Here is a 19,882-nt window from a genome sequence, read left to right on the forward strand (position 1 = left end):
GTTTTTGTCTAGTTCATTGCATGGTTTATTGAGAATATTTAACACAACGGGGAACGGGCAGACCTACAGTAGCGCCAAAACGTTTCATAGTGAGCGTTTTAGGAATATCAAGAAACAAACAGTCCTTAGGAAATCATAACAAATGCGTGACCTTCGCTTCGCGCGTGGACTCGTGCGGTACTTCGATGAAAAACAGGCGGTCCTTCTAATGAGCGCTTATTCGCGCGCGTTAATTCAGCAATGACCGAAGATCAAGTGTCGCTGGCTCCTGACAGCCAGCATGACTCCAAAAGCACGACCGACGGCAGGAAATATGCAGGTTAGGCTGTGATATCTGTCGGTGATCTCGTGTAGAAGTAAGGGAAGAAAACCGCATGAGATAGACGCCATCGTCTTAATTGTTGCGATTCAACTCTTTTCAGAGGGAGCATTCTTAGCGGGCGTTGCTGGATCCGCGGCCCTCTTTGGTTTCGGCATGACGATTGCCATGGCCAAAAAACGGGACCCGGAAATGTTTACGCAGGTAGGAGTCAAAATATACGTCTGTAACTGGGTCTGGACTTTCATCAAACGCCGTTTCATCGAACGCCATTTCATCGAACACCGCCTACTTGGGCAGTAGAAATTCTGCGTCATGGAAATATTTTTCTTTTTAGTACCAGGAGGATAGCAGTGTTTTAATATTTATTATAATTTGTAAACCTATAGGTGACATTCACTTGACGTCACTCGCTAGGTTCGCTGCCATCGCCCACCACGGTCGCCATCTTCGAGGTCTCTTGCTATCGCGAATGCCATCTGGCCGGACCTTTTGAGCGTGGTTTAGCAGTATTTTACAACTTTAGAGGGTCTTTTTGATCGAAACTAGGGGTTATTTTTATACTTTGGTGCTTTTGAAGCGCCGTGGGAGTATTTTTTGTGTGTTTTAGTTCGTTTTTGTCGCTATCGGGCTCGTTCACCGCGGCCGCGTTGCTCCCTCGGCTCCATGAAGCGCTCCGTGTCGCCCGCCGTGCCGACGGCGGTAGCTCTTGCAAGAACTAATTTTTCTACTTTGGTGCTTTTGTAGCACGGTATGATTACTCTTTGTTTTGTTATGCTGGTTTCTTTATTGTTTTTCTCTAGCGGATTTTTTGTACTACGGCCGTGTAACCGTGTTGCTCCATCGCCGCTGTGTCGTACATACGTCGTGCCTTCGGTGTTCATTCTTGTGCAGAAACATACCGTGCGGCTCACAGAGTGCGCAGCTTATGAAAAATGCGGCGCATTTTTCATTAGCCCAAGCGATTTAAAAACCACGTGTAAGAGATTTGGCGAGCGGGAAGACAAGCGACGGCGACCCGCTTCGCTGCCGCTCGGTCACTCGCGCGACGAGGCAAACCGCATGAAAGCGACGGGAGCACACGACCAAGGCGATGAGCGCTAAGTTTTCTAGAAATCCCAAAACCGAGCTACGCGACGAGTGACAATGAAGGGTGAACCGCATGTAAGCGATTTAGCGAGCGATGGCGACAGTGACGGGAGTCGGCGACGAGCGACGGAGATTTCTCGCGGTCGGTCGCCCGGTTTTTGGATTTCTAGAAAGGGTCGCTTATCGCCTTGGTCGCTTGCTCCCGTCGCTTTCATGCGGTTTGCCACGTCGCGCGAGTGACCGAGCGACAGCGAAGCGAGTCGTCGTCGCTTGTCTCGTCGCTGTCGCTCGTCTCGTCCCGTCGCGCCAAATTGCTTACATGCGGTTCAGCCTTTACACATAGTACTAGGCGGCAACAAGGAAAACGGCCCGCCCCCGAGACAAACTTTTATTCTCTCTTCTGTTCAACGAAGTTTCAACGATATGAAATTAGCACACACTAGCATCGGACGACCGCGTAGCGTAGCCAAGCCAGTCAAACCGAGACCTCGAAGATGGCGGATCGACGGTGGCGCTCCCTGGCAAAATCGAACCTGCAGGCTCAGTGAATACCACCTATACATATATAAAAGGAAGAAACCTTTTTTTGTCACCGTCTATTCTTTCTTTTACTAAATGATGACTAGCGGTGGTTAATGTGGCCAATCTCTCAGAAATAAAGGATATATACATACATACATACAATAAGAAACGGGAACACTGACAACACTTTTTAAAGCAATGCTGAGCGCACGTCCGTTCAATGGCGTATATATCTTCGCCCTTGAATAGACCTGCTTCAGGACGAAGCCGTCCTTGAAGCAATGATCTGTCTCCATGTGCCATGATACATGAAAGGGGGGGGGGGGGGGGACATGTCTCCCCTCTTTGTTACTTTATTGCAACCGACAGAACCATGAACCTACCGGATATTTGACAAGCAGTATATATACTAAATGTCTAAGATCCGATAGGTCCACGGTTCTGTCGGTTACAATAAATTAACGAAGAGGGGAGACGAGTCGTTTTTAAGAACATATATGTGCTTAAAAAGAAAGCTATTCTCCTAGGATAAAATGAAAACGAAAGTAAATTGTCATATACAAAATAAAAAAAGGTGCTGCGAAGAATAGCTGTTTCCTCTGAAGAAAGTGCCTTTCACGCGTCAATAAATAAAGGGATGAAGTGGGAAAAAGTGTGACCGAGAACAGCCGCCAACCTCGCTAGAAGAGAGTAGGTTGCGTACCCACTCAAGTTTTGATATGATGATTCAGCAGCCAACGTTTAGGTGGACAAAAAATTGACCGGGGTGGTAATTCTATTTCTGGTAAATTTGGAGCGGCGTCTGAACTATTTCGAAAGCGGTAGTAAATTACTCCAAAAATTAGTAAAGCTAAATTCAATGAAATGGTGTCAAGTGATTCGGTGAAACGGCGTTCAATGAATCGGCGTTCAATGAAATGTCCACTTATTCGATGAAACGTCCGGTACCTGTCTATAACAAAAAAAACTGCGACTATTTTTTGTTAATCAAATAGTTCCTAAGTCACAATAAAACCTTAGTAACTGTAGATCAAGTGGATTTTGGAGTGGCTTGACTTAGTTGAATCATACCGTGGTCCGACGCGATAGTTTAGTGCACTTCAACGGAGTTTACGTTGCCTTTAGTGTCATCTGTGTGGTGTGCCACACGGCTTCGGGAAGAAGCCGTGTGGCACACCCTGCTTTAGGCGAGTTTTACGAACTCGCCTCACTCAATTGAGTGCATGTCCTCAGTAGCAATATTTCAACAGCGAAACATGCCAACACCGAAACTAAAAACATGGCGTAGATATTATTCTACAAATGATTAGAAATTCGTGACAGAACAAAAAGGAATGTCATTGCAAAAAAAAGAAAAATATAGTTTACTGACCTGTACCAAGATCCGCAATGAATCGATAAAAGACTTCGACAAAGTCAGTCATTCCAATGCTATCTTGGTTAGCAAAGGAGGGTAGAGCCTGTATTTGTTTCAGCAGGTAGCTGTGGGAGACAACATGATAATCATGATCTAAAAAAGAAGTGTCAAGGCCTCCTCATAGACATCGGTGACAGGAAGCCACAACCGTCAAGGTTAGATCTTCTTGATCTTGGCTTGAGATGATTGATGAGAATCATCCAATTGGCATAAAGATTGTTCATTAATGTAACATTGTTTTGTAACTTGCAAACACAATAAATTAGAGGCACGAAAACTAGAAGACGGTGTTGTGTACGTCCTTTTTTGTTTCCGTGTGTCTTGTTTCTCATGTTGCCTAGTACCCACCAGCTCACGTGCACCCTCAATCTTCTTTTGCAATTCATATTCATTGAATAGACAAAATATTGCCGAGAATTTATTCCTTTACTTTAATATTTTACATGTTAATCATACCTTACCCATCATTTTTGTCATCATTGGTGAGTGACAGAAATGTTTCTTGTGTGGCACCGAAACACTTGAAGCGACATTCGGCAAGCTGAAGTGCGCTATATTAGCCCGTTTGACAGGGGTATCATTTATTGGTCAAAATATGTTTTGGATTCGGCCTGTCACCGACTGTAGTGGCACTTATGGGCAGCGAAGTTGCGTTCAAATTAGTACTTTTCAGATATCCCATGTGTCTAAAAACATACTTTTATCAATTTTGAAAAATATTACTATTTTTAACTTGATCATATTTCAGTTCAAGTAAGCACAGCTGTAAGCAGTGGTGTTGGAACAGGGGCAGGGGGCAGGGGGGAGATTGCCCCCCCAGGCAGTTCAGAAGTTGAATGGAAACAATACGGGAAAGGGGGTGCAAAATCGCGGTTGCCCCCCAATCTCCTAAATAGTTCCGATGCCCCTGGCTGTAAGGTTAACTTTTACAACATTTGACCATACTCATTTCATCCTTCTTCTTTGTAAGCCAAGATCATTTCATATCATTTCATCCTTCGTCAGCCAAGATCATAAGCCAAGAGTGCAAGCTTGCACCATTTGTTCCAAACCGTCGTAGCAGGGCAGGCTGCAAAGTTAGCCTGTGCCTGTAGCTTCCCTTTCAGTTGAGGAACATGGTATGTGGTGTATAGAAATGTGTGTGCAGTGTGCAAACCATTCCTTCGACTACTTTTTCAGGGCTTGTTAAGCTCCAAGCAGATACCGGAGAGCGGATCAAGCCTAGCACTACGAGCGTTGGGCCGGGGCACGCTATATTCCGTTGCGGGATTCTCACTGTTCTGCCTGGTCGTGTGGAAAGCCATGGGCGTAAAAAATGTAACTTGGCCATTTCTTCTCTCTTGCTAAAAACAATCTTCCTCTTTTGAAAGAACTGGTGCCCCCCATCAGACAGAGACTTGATTCAAAGATTTCTTGGAAGACTCGACGAAAGAGTGTGCCCATAGAAAGGGGAGGGGAGGAGCTTCTTTGTATTAACTTGGGGACAAAAGATAAACTAAAATGAGCGCAAAAGGGACCTTTCAGGAGCTCAATCTAAGTCACCGTGGCCCAGTTGTGCCAACACTACCGAAGGTCAGCGACAGTTTAAGAGCAGGCGAAGCTCCTCGCACTTCTTTCCACTTCAGCAGAGCGGATGCTGAGACGGAGGCGACCTCCTTTCCAGCATTCGCTTTGCTAAAGTGGGAAGAGGTGACAGGGAGTTTCCCTGAACTCTTAACCTGTCGTTGACTATAGAATAATCACGGGCCGTGGTCTAGCATTTCGACATTATCACTGCCGGATTGAACGCAGACACGGATGGGACTCATGTCCAGTCATTGCAAGAAAGAATGCTCGGTGTCAGGCCCAGTCGTCAAGTTGGTGCCATTAGAGTGTGCCAGCGTTACGAGGAGGTAAAGGAGGCTGTTTGCAGGCCTAGTTTATTCTAGGTGGTGTTGGTTGAGCCGTCGTCACTTGGAGGAACATTCGCGCTTGCTTGTGCCGTGCCTATGCAGCTTCATACCAAAGAACTCACGAACCAGGAATTTGGGAAAGGGCGGATTCCCGCCCCATTTTGTAGTATGCTTGCAGTGAGACTTTTACTCAATACCAAGTAATACCCCGAAACTTACTTTTGTTTTCAGCTTGAAGAGTTTCGGTACAAGGTCGGTTCGGCATTACCTCGGATACCCAAAAACGAACCACAGGGACGAACAGAGTTTGCTTCTCTTAGAGAATTGCTGAATTATCTTATAGACGAAAGCAATAAAAAGAAATGAGCTCACAGGCATCTCCAGACCTCTGTCTTCCGTAATCCTAGGCCTGGGACTGTTCTGGTAATACAGTTGTGTTGTTAATATGAACACCTCCGTTCTCCCCAAAAATCTTTCATAATGCGAGTTGTCCATATTGAGACAGAAACGCATATTCCGACCCAGTTCGTCCCCGAAAATATTGTCTACATAGCGGAGCGTCCATACTGATCAGATATGACTGTAATGGTAAGAGACAAAATAGTAAATACTGACTCACCTTTTCAAATCCTTCTTTCTAAGCTTAAAACCACAACCGACACGTTACAGAAAATGTAGGACATGGCCAGCTTTTGCCTCATTCTATTGACTCTTTGTAGATGTCATTGATTGCTTAGTCGTTTGGTGCATGCATTGTTTCAGTGTTGTACGATTGTTACCATGCTCATTGGGAAAATATACAGGACGTTTCAACAACGGCTTAATACTTAACAGAAGACAAAAAACGGCACTTGAGCTAGAGAAATGTCTTTAATAAGTTATCCTTTTTGTAGAGATTAAAGCAACAATCCCATTGGGGTAACATTATTCACCATGGTGAATGCTGGGTAGAGTGTAAAGAGATAATTAGTGAAATAATGACCTAAACTCAGCTGATCATCCTTTGAAATATTTGCCTCGGCTGGCACATTTGTTGCCTTCCATAAAAATGTGCCATGGATGTAAGAACTCTAATGACTAAATTATGCTCTGCGCAGTTCTCTGGCAAAGTTAGGCTGTCCACGATACCGAAACAAAGAGGGAAAAAGTGCTGCGAGCTCGAGGCAACATCGGAGTGTGGTGCCTTTTCGACGACCATATGACCGATCGGCTCGTGATCTGGTCATGTGGTCGTAGATGTGACAACTGTTCTTGGTCATCGGTGAAAAACCCCGCAATTAGGGAGGATCCAACCATTTTTGCAGTCACAATATTCATATTGGATTTGCATTGTCCTTGTAAACTAGGAAAGCACTCATAGTTGTATTGGGTCTACATAAATGGTCTAAACCTCCCTTTTCAATCACTACTATCTAGATATTCCTTGCTCGAGACACATACTTCAGAGAGCATACCTTTGTAAAATATTTATTCCATACATAACTCGCAACATTAAATGGTGTATACCATAGGCAGCCAGTATAGCATTTTAAAATTTCCAACCAAATTTGTGCATACAACAGACACACCACTTTGGCTCTTCCGCACGGAAAGGCCGGTCGTTGAACATTCAGATCTCGCAAGCTCGACACCGAGAGTGCAAAAGGTCCTAGAACTTGAAGACGCCGAAAAAAGCGCACCGCACAAACATACGGCAAAAAGTTTGAGCCACGCTTGCTTCTTTACAAGTGAGTGCGGTCGACACACTTCCACTGACGCTTTAGAGAAGAGGCACCAATGATAGGCACGGCATTCTAAGGCAGCAGGCGCATGTTTACCATACAGATCCGGCGATAGCTCTAGTGGCAATAAAAAAACCTGTCTTTGTGGCTTTTAGCTTTTTTTTTTTTTCTTTGCATTGCTTTTAAATATGTACTAGGTGGCAAAATCGCAGCACCAAAGGCCACTGTTACGAAAAAGTTGAAACCTTCAACAACAACCAAAAAGAAAAACAATGTGAACACCAACAGTGTTGTCTTGGAAACAATGAAGCACGTCACTTTGTGAAAGAACACTTGTAAAATACTCCATGTCACAGAATGTGCAGACACACACACACACACTGCAATTGAACGACATTTTTTTTTTGTGTTGAAGTCGGCTACACAATGGTTCTATGCACCCAGAGTGAAACCGATGATGCGCAATTCTACGCAGACATAGAACTAGATGTTTTAGCTGACTATTAGAAACTGTGAACATGCAGCAGAGAGGCAGTGCTAAAGCTTTGCATCAATGCATGCCCTAAACATCCAGCAGCTGCTGTCGAAGCAAGTGTGCCAAACAATAATATTGGCTGGGCTTTCAAATTGGAGCGGCTCACTCTGAGTGAAACAAAGACCTGAAAATAAAATTAGGGCTCAACTTTGATAGTCAGCTGCAACAGAAAATGTATCCGGATGCTTCTTGAGCCCTTATGTCAATAATTGTAAAATACCAAAATAAGAAACAAACAAAAAATGTCAAGTTTGATTTTAGGCATGTGTCAAAGTCTCAGCGACATCATTTGAAGCTTTAAGTGGCGGTCTTGTGGCTGTCCATTTAATAGGACAAGGAAGGTATTGCTTATCTTGTCATATCTGCCACTTAATTCTTATAAACTTCTTCACATTATTTTTGTCTTGCCAGGGCATCATTTGGCAATTTGATCTTTTTTTAGCTTCTGTTTCAGCCAACAAGCTTACAGTTGCTGCATCAAAAATCACACACAGCCTTCTTGGCATGCTTTTCCCAATAAAAACATAACAAGCAAAGTAATAATTAGTTGCAGCTGCCCCTTAAGTATGAGATTTGTTCAGATCTAAAGAAACCACTACCGCATTTGGGCTCCTGCAGGCAGCAAATAGAGAAAATCTGGGGCAGCGGAAGTCTTCGGCTGTTTGGTCCTTCACCAGTTGACATGAGATGAGGTCTTCAAATTATGTCCGTGTACAAAAATAGTACTGATGGTACAAATATAGGTGAAAGCAGTCCACAAGAGAAGCTTGCGCATTAGCAATCTACGGTAGCTCGGAAAACTCGTCCTACAAAGTGCAACGTCGAACTTGGCTGCTACTAATGTCTTGCTGGCAGTTTTCACCGCTGCAACCCGTCGAACCTAAAGACTGTCAATTGTCAAAGCATGTATGTAGGTCAGCATGAAGAAGACTTGGCGTCGGAGTGTACGGCTGGCTTGCAAATGCAGAGACTAGGCAATGCTCACTTGTCAAAGAGGAAGAAACGACGTACAAACTGGGCCTGTCGTTTACGTCACCCGCGCTTCCTTTCTCCTAGAAGTTACACAAGCGAAATCGAGTGCGTTTCACAACTGCATTGGCTCGCTTTGCAAACAAAGGCTCGGCTCGCAAAGTAGTCCAACGTGCAATCACGCTTTGCACGAAGGTAAGATTATTCATCAGAACGTCGTAACCAATGTTTGTTAAAAAAAAAATAACAAAGGTAGCTACTTGCAAACTATGCTCACATTCATCTCAAGAACCGTAGTAAAAAAAAAAAGTCTGGCTCTTTGCGAATTGTCGCGAATTACCCCTCGCTTGTTGAATTAAGATATATGGTGTAGCTACAGTCGCAGTTCAAAGCATTCCGTCAGGGCCCTTGTGATGACACAACCAAGCACATTCATAGCAGACTGCGCAGGGTGCACGTCGGTTAAGACCGGGGTTTACGAACCGGGATGCAGGCAGCAATGGAAATAACCAAAATTACTGACTCGTCAAAGGCAATCTCGAAAAATCCTGCGAAACTTGGCCTTTTGCTGCTTCAACAAAGAAACAATCTACTCTAAGAGTTGTCTGTCGCACGCCTGGGGTCGGTTGTACTGTCGTGTTCGTCTCCATATGCCTAGCAAAACATTTTTTGAAAACTTGGTCAGTGAAGAACATTCGCCAGAGATTCGACGACGTCAAACGGAAGTTTTGGATGTTCCAGCTAGATTTAGGAACAGGGTTACAAGCAACTAAAAACAAGAACAAGCTATTAAAAAAAAAATATTGGTATAGAGGTTATCTGTGCCAACAATAGCAACACATTACTTATGTACAACTAAAACCTTTTTGGGAGGGGGGGGGGGGAGGGAGAAAAAGTGTGCATTAGCCAGTATACCAATACCTGCAAAAATAACCGGTATCATATAAAAAAAAGCAAAAAACATGAAAGGTAGAAGTACGATTTTTGAGTATCATAAATAAATGCTAGGGTGCTAAGGCTCGTTAACACATTCATATCTAGCTGCAATAATAATAATGAAACAGACTAAAAACAACAAAAAAAGCATTTTGAGGTAAACTTGGACCTTATACATATATGTATATATATATATACTTTAGAGGCAGATAAAATAGACATTTAACAAACAGTCAACAAATCTCTCAACAGAACTGCCTAAACTGAAGTGAGGGGACGGGACTGTGTCGAAGCTGCCAATAACGAAGCGCAAACGCGCGCAGAGACACTCGAAACGATGTGACGGAACATCAAGCACTAGGTGATGAAATCGACGTTCCGTGCCATGGCCCGTAGCTGCCAAGAACAAAAGCCGGGTTTCCAGGAACAGGCGTCGGGCTGACAAGGCCGAAAAGCAATTTGCAGCAAAAACTCTTGGGAAGCCGACGAAAAAAACAAACCGCAGAAGTGCCTAGGTCTTGGAGGCGTTTCCATCGAACATGGTCACATGATTACGCAGGTCGACGACTGAAATGGGAATAGAGCAAATCCGCCATTACTTAAGGGTAGGCTCGAAAGGCAAGTCGACAAAGTTCGCCCAAAATGATGTATCGATCACTCTACCCCTACGTCTTCTTTCCCGCAAACTTCACTTATAGCAAGTAGGCAGAACTTCGTTAATGAACGTTTCCTCGGCTGCCACGTTTGTGAACGCTGGTCCCGTTGAACTCTTGTACTGATGTGTCGATCAAACTCCTGTTCGTTTTGTTTGATTTCCCAGTTCTGAAGTTCCAAAAATTGCCTCCTGCTCGGGTAAGCATGACTGGCTTGAAAGGGATCTTTCTACCTCTTTTTTTCAACAGGCGTAAGCGTACGCATCTGTTTTGCTTGGTCCCCCTGAATCTGCTTAGTTCCGTTTCAGCTTAGTTGAAAGTTTGTAATCATGGACGGCAAGCATCCGTCAAGCTTCACTGCGCTGCACCGATGGGTGTGTTGAGCTTTAACGCTTTGTACCGGCCTGCTAGGAGCAGCGCCTAATGGTGGGGGGGGGGGGAGCGACTGGGCGAGCTTGATGGGCTTGGAAACGTAGCTCACTCTTAAAGGTCAACATTCTTTTGTTAAAATGATAACCCCCTAATTTCAGAGTCCATGTGAAATAAATTGCTGCATGTGTGTTGCTTTCTGTAGCATCTATTGGCTCCTAAAAATCCTTGCAGAATATACTATACCATCATACCACAGTTTCTTGAAAATATCAAAGAGGCTCTGCTATACAGTGCAATCCACTTACAGTTGAATCTCGTCAATTTAAACTCTCTTAATTCAAACTTGCGGATAATTTAAACTACCGTATTTACTTAAGTAATAGCCGCACTATTTATGAATAAGGCCCTTGTGTCTATTTTCTCACAGAACATATACAGCCAATCATTGCGTTGCGCATAAATAACATAGCAACCAGATCGAGAACCCGATTCTCCATACAAATGCAATCTTCACAGATGGTATCTTCGCACGAAGACATTATGTGTCCTATAAACAGCCAAAATCATGCTGTCGATTGTGGTGATTGGCAATCTGCGAGCTCCGCGGAAAAGCAAACCCTCAGGTTTTCTTCATAAACAGTGCAGCTATTACTCGAGTAAATACGGTAAGATGCAGGTCCCATTCTATGGGACGAAACTCCCGGTAATTCAAACTTTGCTTTATTCAAACAAATTTTCGATCTCCCTCAAGTTCGAATTAACGAGATTCGACTGTATAACAACAATGAGAAAATCTGAAAATGTCATCATCACCCAGTTATCGTTGTATCTGGACTGGAAACTGATTGTTTCTAGTCTCGAATCTCTATAAACTGATCACTACAAGCGGTATATTGTTATATGTGGTATCGTTATAAGGAGATTGCACTGTAATAAGCCAATCATCACGGCCAACGGAATAAGCCTGGCAGATCATGAGTCTAAGTAAATATTTGTTCCCGAAAATGCGACCTGCAACAGCTTCCAAGGAAGTGAAAGGCCAGGCTGTGAATAATTGGGGGTTGTGTGGATATTTATACAGCGTGTAGTTAGTCAGCCATTTCAAAGTTGTGACGAGTCGCTCGCTGTAGATGAGCAATTTAGCCAGTGCAGTACAACCGCTAGCCTGGAGTCTCTTAATGTGCACCACATAGTAGTGATACACGACCGCACGCCGGTACGATGCTCATCCAGATCGAAACAGGCAGGGGTGGGGATTGAACCCAGGATCCCCGGGGTGTGCAGCGCGAGCTTTCACTCCACATAGTCGGAGCTGGTGTGTGCTAGCCCACTTGGCCACTGATACCCCACCAGGCTGTGACAAGATGGCATGTTCATGTGAGAATGTTGTTGAGGCCAGGCACGTATCCCGAGGGGAGGTGAGGGGGAGTGCCACGGGGCCCAGGCGCCTCCCGTAATCTTCCATTTTGCTGGGGCCTCCTCTCCCCGCTCCCCCTCCTACAGCATTGTCACGGGCGGGCCCCTCCCTGAATCAAAATCCTGGCTACGTGCCTGATTGAGGCACTGTATTTTGCTTGACTGTTGTTCCATAAACTGCGACGAGTGGCTGTGCCCATGAACTATGAAAACACAGATTCAGAGGCCTTGTTTTTTAAATGGTTCAGAAACTGATTGAGCCGATACAATAATACAATAGACATCAATGAAAAATGTTATGCCCAACTCTTTTCCCGCTTGATCGAGTTTAATGGAAGGTACTACTACCATAGCCTCCCTTACACTCACAAAGCCTGGCAGTTCAACGACGGAGCCATAGAGTGCCCGGTCACAGATTTGGAACGCGAGGATCTGCTAGCAAAGAGCATTTCTTGGGGAACCTGGAGGTCAGCGCACAGCTTTTGCAGCGGCGAGGATCCGGAACATGGTTTTTAAACGCGACAAAAAAAGGAGTGGTAGCGCCAGGAATGCGAGGAGCACGAGCAGACATTTTATCGCTCGTGAGAAGTGTGTATAGGCGTCTCACCGCAGCGGGGCGCCTGTTACATGCCTCTTCTCTCGTCCGTTGTTTGCCGCTCTACCTTTTCATTTTCGGCTGCCGCGTCTCATGGCTATCTGCCAGGCCTTGTTAGTATAGAGGAGGCTATGGTACTACACATACTGTCCGTCCCCTCTTTACACAAAGTGGAAGCGAGCAAATACCTTGGAGTCTTTCTTGGCATCATCTGTTTCGTCTTCTTTTGCGTCACCTATGAGAGCAGAAAACCGAAACTGTTACAGCACATACTACCAAGATGCATCTGCCAGAGAGCTCACATTACTTTAAGCATGCTGATATACACTTGAAAGTAAACATTTGAAAGAAATCTCTCTGGTTGGGAAAACAGTAAATAAAGAAGACTGAAAAATGCTGCTCCTCGATAGCCATCACCACAGTCACCCCTGAAAAAGAGCTGAGCAAGCCTCAAAACAAAGGGGAGTGATTCCACGTCAGTTCATGCAATGATGGTCCGGGTCATAACTTAGATCTTTTTGTTAAAAATATATTTGAAAGCCATGCTCTTGGGAGGAACATTGAGCCACATATGAACGCCGTAACCTATTTTTTTCTCTAAGATATAAAAGCTTTCACGTCATCATAACTTTTTTAATACATTTTACAAAATATATACAACACATACGCAAAAACTTAGAAATATTATTAAAATATTTCTATGCAAACAAAAAAAAAATCAAACATGGCATAAAAACGTGTTTTAGAGACATTCACAATTTTTTTATTTTTGCAAATAAACAATTTTTCAAAATACTTCACAAAACATATAAAAATGTGTATCCTTAAATATTCTTTACGACTAGGTATATAAAAATCATATGCCCACCCTTAATTGTCTTTTTGTTATTAATGTGGAAATGCTGCTGATTTTTCCAAATGTGTCAAGATTGGGCGTCAATGTTTAAAAAACTCTATCTTTTATTTTTTTTAAAACTCCCCTTAGCACTTTGCTGTGACTTGAACTAGCTTGTGATGGCAAAACATTGAGTAACATATGGCCTCCGAACGAGAAAAGCTACGACAAACCTTCACTCGGAGCGGACCAACGTCTTCGTCATAGCGGCTTTGCCGCACAGCACCAAACATTTCGAGCGTTAGTTATGGCGTGTATTTTATATTTTTCAAAATATATTTTTCAAAAGGGGTGAGTGAGTATAACTGATGCGAAAAGGGACTTTGAGCTGGAATACCATTAAATAGCTTACAATTCACAAAAACAAAACATCCCCACTATGCAAATTCGCTAACTATGCATACATAAGCTTAAAACTCACAGTTGCGCAATCGGCCATGAATATATCCGGCTTTTCCAACCGCACTCAACAAAGTGCGGTAGGAAAAGCTACTGGCTCCACGAACAGTGAACGAACCTGACCTTTTATGCCAGCATTGCTAGAAATACGTCAAGAATGAGACTGCTCCTGCTCACAACGTGAGTACATCAAACTCTTCTTTCCAGGACTCTGATGAAATTCTGGCTGAAGTGAGTCAAGACTTGTGTGCTGCTAGTCCGCAGGTAACCCCATTGAAACCACGTAAAACCATTAAAAAAAAAAAAAGCCGCGAAGCATATTTGAAGAAAAAACAAGCTCAAGTGAGTTCTTCGATTAGAAGAAAGCTGTCAAGCGTTTATGACATGAAAACCGGCGAAGACAGTTGTGAGCACTGCACGGAGTGGTTTGACGTGTTCCACGAACGCCGAAGGCATGCACTTCCCACTAGGAATGCAAGCGATTGTACACGCTTCTGCCACCAAGCATATCGAAGAAAGAAATATTGTGTCTGGTGCCGGAAGGGACTGCCTTCATGACTGCCCAAACAATAAAACTGAAGCGTAAATGTGGTGTATCGGCAACCCCTGATCCCTACATGGGAGAAAAAGGCGAATGCCGAAGACATGAGGGTTGCACTTGAGTACTACACACGCGACAATCTCGCATGCACTGTTCAAAGCCCCAACAAAAAGGACGTCACCAAAGCCATGATCAACGACAACAAGACCAAAATTTTTGGTGCTGTGCGGCAAAGCCGCTATGACGAAGACGTCTTGGCTCGCTCCGAGTGAAGGTTTGTCGTAGTTTTTTCCGTTTGGAGGTCACATGTTACTCAATGTTCTGCCATCACAAGTTAGTTCAAGTCACTGCAAAGTGCCAAGGGGAGTTTAAAAAAAAATAAAAGATTGAGTTTTTTAGATACTGACGCCCAATCTTGCCATATTTTGAGAAATTAGCTGCATTTCTGTGTTAATAACAAGATTTATATATTCGTAATTAATATTTAAAGAAGCATATTTTGATATGTTTTGTGAAGTATTATGAAAGATGGTTTATTTGCAAAAAAAAATTGTGAATATGTCTCTAGAATGCGTTTTTATGTCATGTTTGATAATTTTGTTTGCATAAAAATATTTTATTGATATTTCTAATTTTTTGTGTATGTGTTGTATATCTTCCGCAAAATGTATTAAAAAAAATATGGTGCTGTGAAAGCTTCGATGAGAAAATGATGACTGTGCAAAGTAGCATCGTGAAAACTTCTCAATTTCCACGCCTCGAGCTTCTCTATTTTATATCTCAGCGAAAAAAAATGTTACGGCGTTCATATATGGCTCAATGTTCCTCCCACAAACATGGCTTTCATACATAATTTTAACAAAAATATCAAAAATATGACCCGGACCACCATTGCACAAGCTGATGTGGAATCACCCATGGTCCTTATATTTATAGGATTTGGCCAGTTGTCCTTTTTTTGTTAATATACACCCTATAAACAGTACAGTGATGTCTCATTGATATGGGCCCTGCTAACATGGATACCCTGCTATACATATTAGTGCTGTGCAAATATTCAAAATTTCAAACAGTAGTTTAGATTAATGCACTATTCTATATTTGCTTCGAGAAGATCTGAAATATTCATATTTTTCCAAGTGTTGATTGTGGAGGGCTAGCCCATTGAGCGCACTTCTTACCGAGCACCGGTGCACTGCAGACAAGCAACACCCACAGAAGCAAGCTCTGCAGGTGTTGCTTCTCCGCAATGCACTGGTGCTCGGTATGAAGCCCACTCAACGGGGACCCTGCAATCAACACTATGAAAACTATGAATACTGCAATAGACCCTTTTGCTAGATTACCCAAGCATCAAAAAGAAGGCTGGTAACGATGGTACACATGCTGCATGCATTCGCCTTATCTGTATAATAATGTGAAGTAAACAACCAAATTAAGATGATGAATGTGCGTGCAAAGTGCCGTTTGTTTCGGAGTTTTACTCTAAAACAGTTACTGCTGCAGAAGGCAGTACGTGCAATGCGTGTAACTACACTTGCACACTCACCTTGAGCTCGCTAATTTAGCAAAAAAATCTATAGCATGCTTGAGAGAAAAGCACGCTTTAAAAGCGGGATGGTGCACGTGCGCGCCTGGTGTATTTGAAAAGAAACAGAAACTGTATATTAATATCCCCATAGCAGTAAAATTTTTAGAATTAAACTCTGGCTGTTATTTGTTAGGCAGAAATGCCTAACAATCTGCATTCATCATTTGTGATTTTTTTTTTTTTTTTTTCAATTTTGAAATGAAAGGAATGTTTGCACATAGCAAGATTTGCAAATTTACTAAATTGGGTATACCTGGGTATCTCTATAGAATCAATTTTATGTCAAATCTGTCGTTTACTCGCCATCAGCCAAGGCATCACTTTCTAAGGTCACAGTCCATTAGTATACAGTATTTACTCGCATAATGAACGCACCCCCCACAACGAGTACCAATATTTAGACCTTTCTTTTTCCCTCGCCTTATGAATGCACCTCAATTTTTCGACTCCGCGAGTCTCAAATTGCATCCAACTTAGCTAGCCACCAGGCCCACCAAGCAAATTTTCTTTTGCTGGCAAGCGGTCAGGCCAAGTCAAGCCAAGCCGCTCTCGTATAGGCTGCAAGTGCGTACAGTAAAACCTCGTTATAACAAAATGGGATATAACAAACTAATGGATATAATAAAGTAATCATAATTCCCCTTGCTTGCTAATAGTGGGAAGAAATTGACATTGGCTATAACAAACTAATGGTTATAACGAAATAATTACGACCGCTCCTTCAACTTTGTTTTAACAAGGTTTTACTGTAGTTGCAGAAGTGATCAACCATGAAACCGAGCGGCGCGCACACTTGACGAAGCTTAGGTCGAAGAATTGCTCAGCCCCGGACATTCTTTGCCTAACTGATGCTTTCATGGCAACAAACACGCCATCGTCTGTGGTCCGCTTTCCGACAGTGAAATTGTGAAAGTGGTTAGACCAAAGAATGGTCGCGTTGCTCTCCGTGCTGAGTGAGCTTCGTAGGGAGTTTTTCCTACGGCAAAGGGCACGCAAAAAGCTCCCTAAAAAGGTTCGCAATTTATAAAGTATAGTTATTGTGGCGTGCCCCCGACCAACCGTGGGTGCGCCTCCATCAGTGGAGACGTGCCACAGTAACTTGCCGTGTCATATTGGCACCTAATATGACATTTGTATAAAGAGTGTAAATGCAAAATTTTACCCTGGATAATGAATGCATCCCCAAAAAGATGTGTCAATTTAAAAAAAAAAAAGTGTGTAGTATGCAAGTAAATATGGTAGTTCGATTAAAATTAGCTTTTAAATGAACAAGTGGAAGATTGGGAGCCTTCACGAGGTTCACTGGGTTTACGTTTAAGGAGGGTGCAACAGCAGTGAAAGGCTTGGAGAAACTATTCAATATTCAATTTGAATATATTCGGCCAAAACCACTATTTGCTTTAAATTCGCTTCAAACTCAAAATCCACTATTTGCACATGACTAAACATATAGTCAACATTTTTTGGGGATGAACTGCCTCATTTTGCCTCATTATCCTGGACAACTCGCATAATGGACAATGTTTTTGGAGAACGCATATGTCCATACTAATGAGACATCACTGTGCTATTCAGAGCAAGTCAAACAAATATATCAAAACCATGCTTTTAACGAAAAATAACTTCAAAACAAGCTTATTTGGTATGTCATGGGCCGACACTTCTGCTTTTGAGTGAAGTTTTCTGTTTCACGACTCTCCAAGTCTCACTTGATTGCCTTGCCAACCCCCCCAAAGATCTTGCAGCAGACACACATTTTCTTGCCCCTCGGCCAGAGTGGGGAAAAGGATAGGCAAAAGGTTTTAATGCTAAAAATAATTTTACAGCTTGGTACTGGTTGAAGGCTTACCTTTTGCACCGTCTTTCTCTTGTTCACCATCTTTTTTCTTCTTTCCAAATCGCTTGGTGGGGGTGCCTAGGGAAGGAACAAAGTAAAGTGAATGACAAGCCACAAAATGAACCTATAGCTGGTGACAGGTCAAGAACGAAGTGGAAGCTCCTTCCATCTCTTACCACTTCAGCAGAGTGAACACGTTCATTCTGCTAAAGTGGAAAGAGGAAGGGAAGAGCTTTCACTTCGTTCTTCGCCTGTCACTGACTGTAAGATTAGACATTGCCAGCGACAGAAAGAAAGCAAAATTTGGGGAATTTCCACAAGAATAGATTATTTCAAAACTTTGTCCACCAAAAGTTTGGAACATGCTCAGACTGGAGGAGCCGAGCAGTTAATGCTGGCATTTGGTAAACTGAGTGGAACATGTTGGTTCCTTGATAACTGTTGTTGTATAATTCTAGAAAGAAAGATATTATCTTGCAGTAGAATCTCTTAGGACAAGAATACTCAAATGTTTCGATCTGGAGGAGCTTCTTATTCACAATGGGGGACCCTTTTCAGGCTTGGCATAGATGCAACAAAGCAGTGCAGAAGTCTACACAGCTTGTAAACAACACTGATACTCGTACTAGGAAATGTTTGGCTTGTAGACACCAACAGCCACGACGACAACGAAAACAAAGTGCATGCCAGAGAGAGAGGGAGAAAGAGAGAGAGGGAGACAGAGTTGTCTCGTTAGCGTTCACGTCTTGTGCCGTGTTGCTGTTTGTGTTCTGCCCAATCTCGTTTGGTTCAAGTTCTGCAAATGTTGCCTCAATTGTGCGTCTCCTAAATTCCCTTGCCTCCTCACCCTCTACGCTTCTCTCTATGTGGTCAATGATTGATGGAACCCTTCTGTTTTTCTCCCTTGTAAACTGATGTGCTCCCAGAACCTTTTTACTGCATTCCTTTTTGATTTACCTTCATCATCCACTGCACTCCATCTCTACCAATCTTGGCCTAGAGTAGAGCAAATGCCTCTTTTTCTTTCCTAGAATGTACAGTAGACTCTCATTAATTCAAACTCCAGGAAGTCACAGATTTTAGTTTGAATTACCAGAAGTTTGAATTATCAGAAATTCATATAAATATGATACTAGACAACATTATGATTTGTTACATGGATAGCTATGCATACAAAGCAGATTTTTGCCAGTTTCCTCTACATAGGCCTAATTATAAGCAAGAACAGGCATAACACATTGGTGAAAGAACTGTGATGTTAAGTTTATTCATCCAACAAAAAAGTTGTCGATTGCGGACTGTTTAGTCAGTACACGAGATCTCAAAACAAATTTTCAATACCAGCCAACGCAAGTAGCTCTTTACGGGACTCTTCCTTTGCAGACAGAAACTTCCGGAGCTGAGCGATGTGCTCAAAGACCTTTGCGGCTGTGACAGTTGGTAGTGGGTCATCCCTTTCTTCATCATCATCTTCACTCTTACTGCTGCACTGTGCTGGCATTACTTCCTTATGCCCACTAATGAGTCATCACGACAAACACACACATCGTCGTCAAGACTAGCATATTCCGCCAGCTCGGTGTTCACATTATGTGTTTCAAGGCCAGAAAGCATGATGCCAGTGAGCTGTTCCTCATCCTCGATGTCGTCTTGGTCATCATTGCTAGTCTTGAAGCACATAATGTTAATGCCGTTTTCCGCTAATGTGTGCCTGCTTGAGCCCCGTTGAGTGCGCTTCTTTCCGAGCACCGGTGCACTGCGGAGAAGCAACACTCGCGAAAACAAGCTCCGCGGGTATTGCTTCTCTGCGGTGCACCGGTGCTCGGAAAGAAGCGCACTCAACGGGGCCGCGAGAACAAAAAAGTATGAATTAAGCGAAAACGCCGTTCGAATTAAGCGGCTTATAAATAAATACATTAAAAACATAGCGGGACAACCAAAATTTTCAGATCTGTCTGAATTAACTGGAAGTACGAAATATCCGAGTTTGAATTATCGCGAGCCTACTGTATTCCATTTCGATGCCACCTCAACGGTGTTCCCTTGAGGCCTCTTTGTTGCCTTGCTATGGCCACCATAACTTCACTGTCTGACCAGCTTTATGGTGTGTGTTTTCTTCTTCTTCCTCTTTGAGTTTGAACTTCTCTAACTTTGTTTTAAAAGTGTTTTCTAAATCGTCATAT

At 43.1% G+C, this 19,882-nt stretch overlaps 2 protein-coding genes across 3 annotated transcripts in view; one reads left to right on the forward strand and one right to left on the reverse strand.

Annotated features, from left to right (window-relative positions):
• Positions 1-134: 134 nt before the first annotated feature.
• On the forward strand, positions 135-5,616 carry LOC8026309 (transmembrane protein 242). The gene is made up of 4 exons (XM_029985915.2): positions 135-319; positions 423-523; positions 4,527-4,664; positions 5,471-5,616. The coding sequence occupies exons 1-4, from the start codon at positions 241-243 to the stop codon at positions 5,603-5,605; spliced, it is 453 nt and encodes a 150-aa protein (XP_029841775.2). The 5' UTR covers positions 135-240; the 3' UTR covers positions 5,606-5,616.
• A 1,074-nt stretch (positions 5,617-6,690) lies between these two features.
• Positions 6,691-19,882, reverse strand: part of LOC115325231 (X-linked retinitis pigmentosa GTPase regulator) — a 52,456-nt gene continuing 39,264 nt past the window's right edge. The window contains exons 16-18 of one of the 2 annotated variants that reach the window (XM_029985914.3): positions 17,712-17,777; positions 12,625-12,671; positions 6,691-9,967 (exon numbers count right to left, since the gene is read on the reverse strand). In XM_029985914.3, the coding sequence (XP_029841774.2) occupies positions 9,944-9,967; positions 12,625-12,671; positions 17,712-17,777 (137 nt within the window). In that variant the 3' untranslated portion in view covers positions 6,691-9,943. Of the gene's footprint in view, positions 9,968-12,597; positions 12,672-17,711; positions 17,778-19,882 lie in introns of those variants that run through there. The other variant, XM_040209268.3, reaches the window with a different exon arrangement.

The sequence above is a fragment of the Ixodes scapularis genome, unplaced genomic scaffold, assembly GCF_016920785.2.
Source record: "Ixodes scapularis isolate PalLabHiFi unplaced genomic scaffold, ASM1692078v2 PGA_scaffold2__306_contigs__length_199485367, whole genome shotgun sequence".
Classification (NCBI taxonomy): domain Eukaryota; kingdom Metazoa; phylum Arthropoda; class Arachnida; order Ixodida; family Ixodidae; genus Ixodes; species Ixodes scapularis.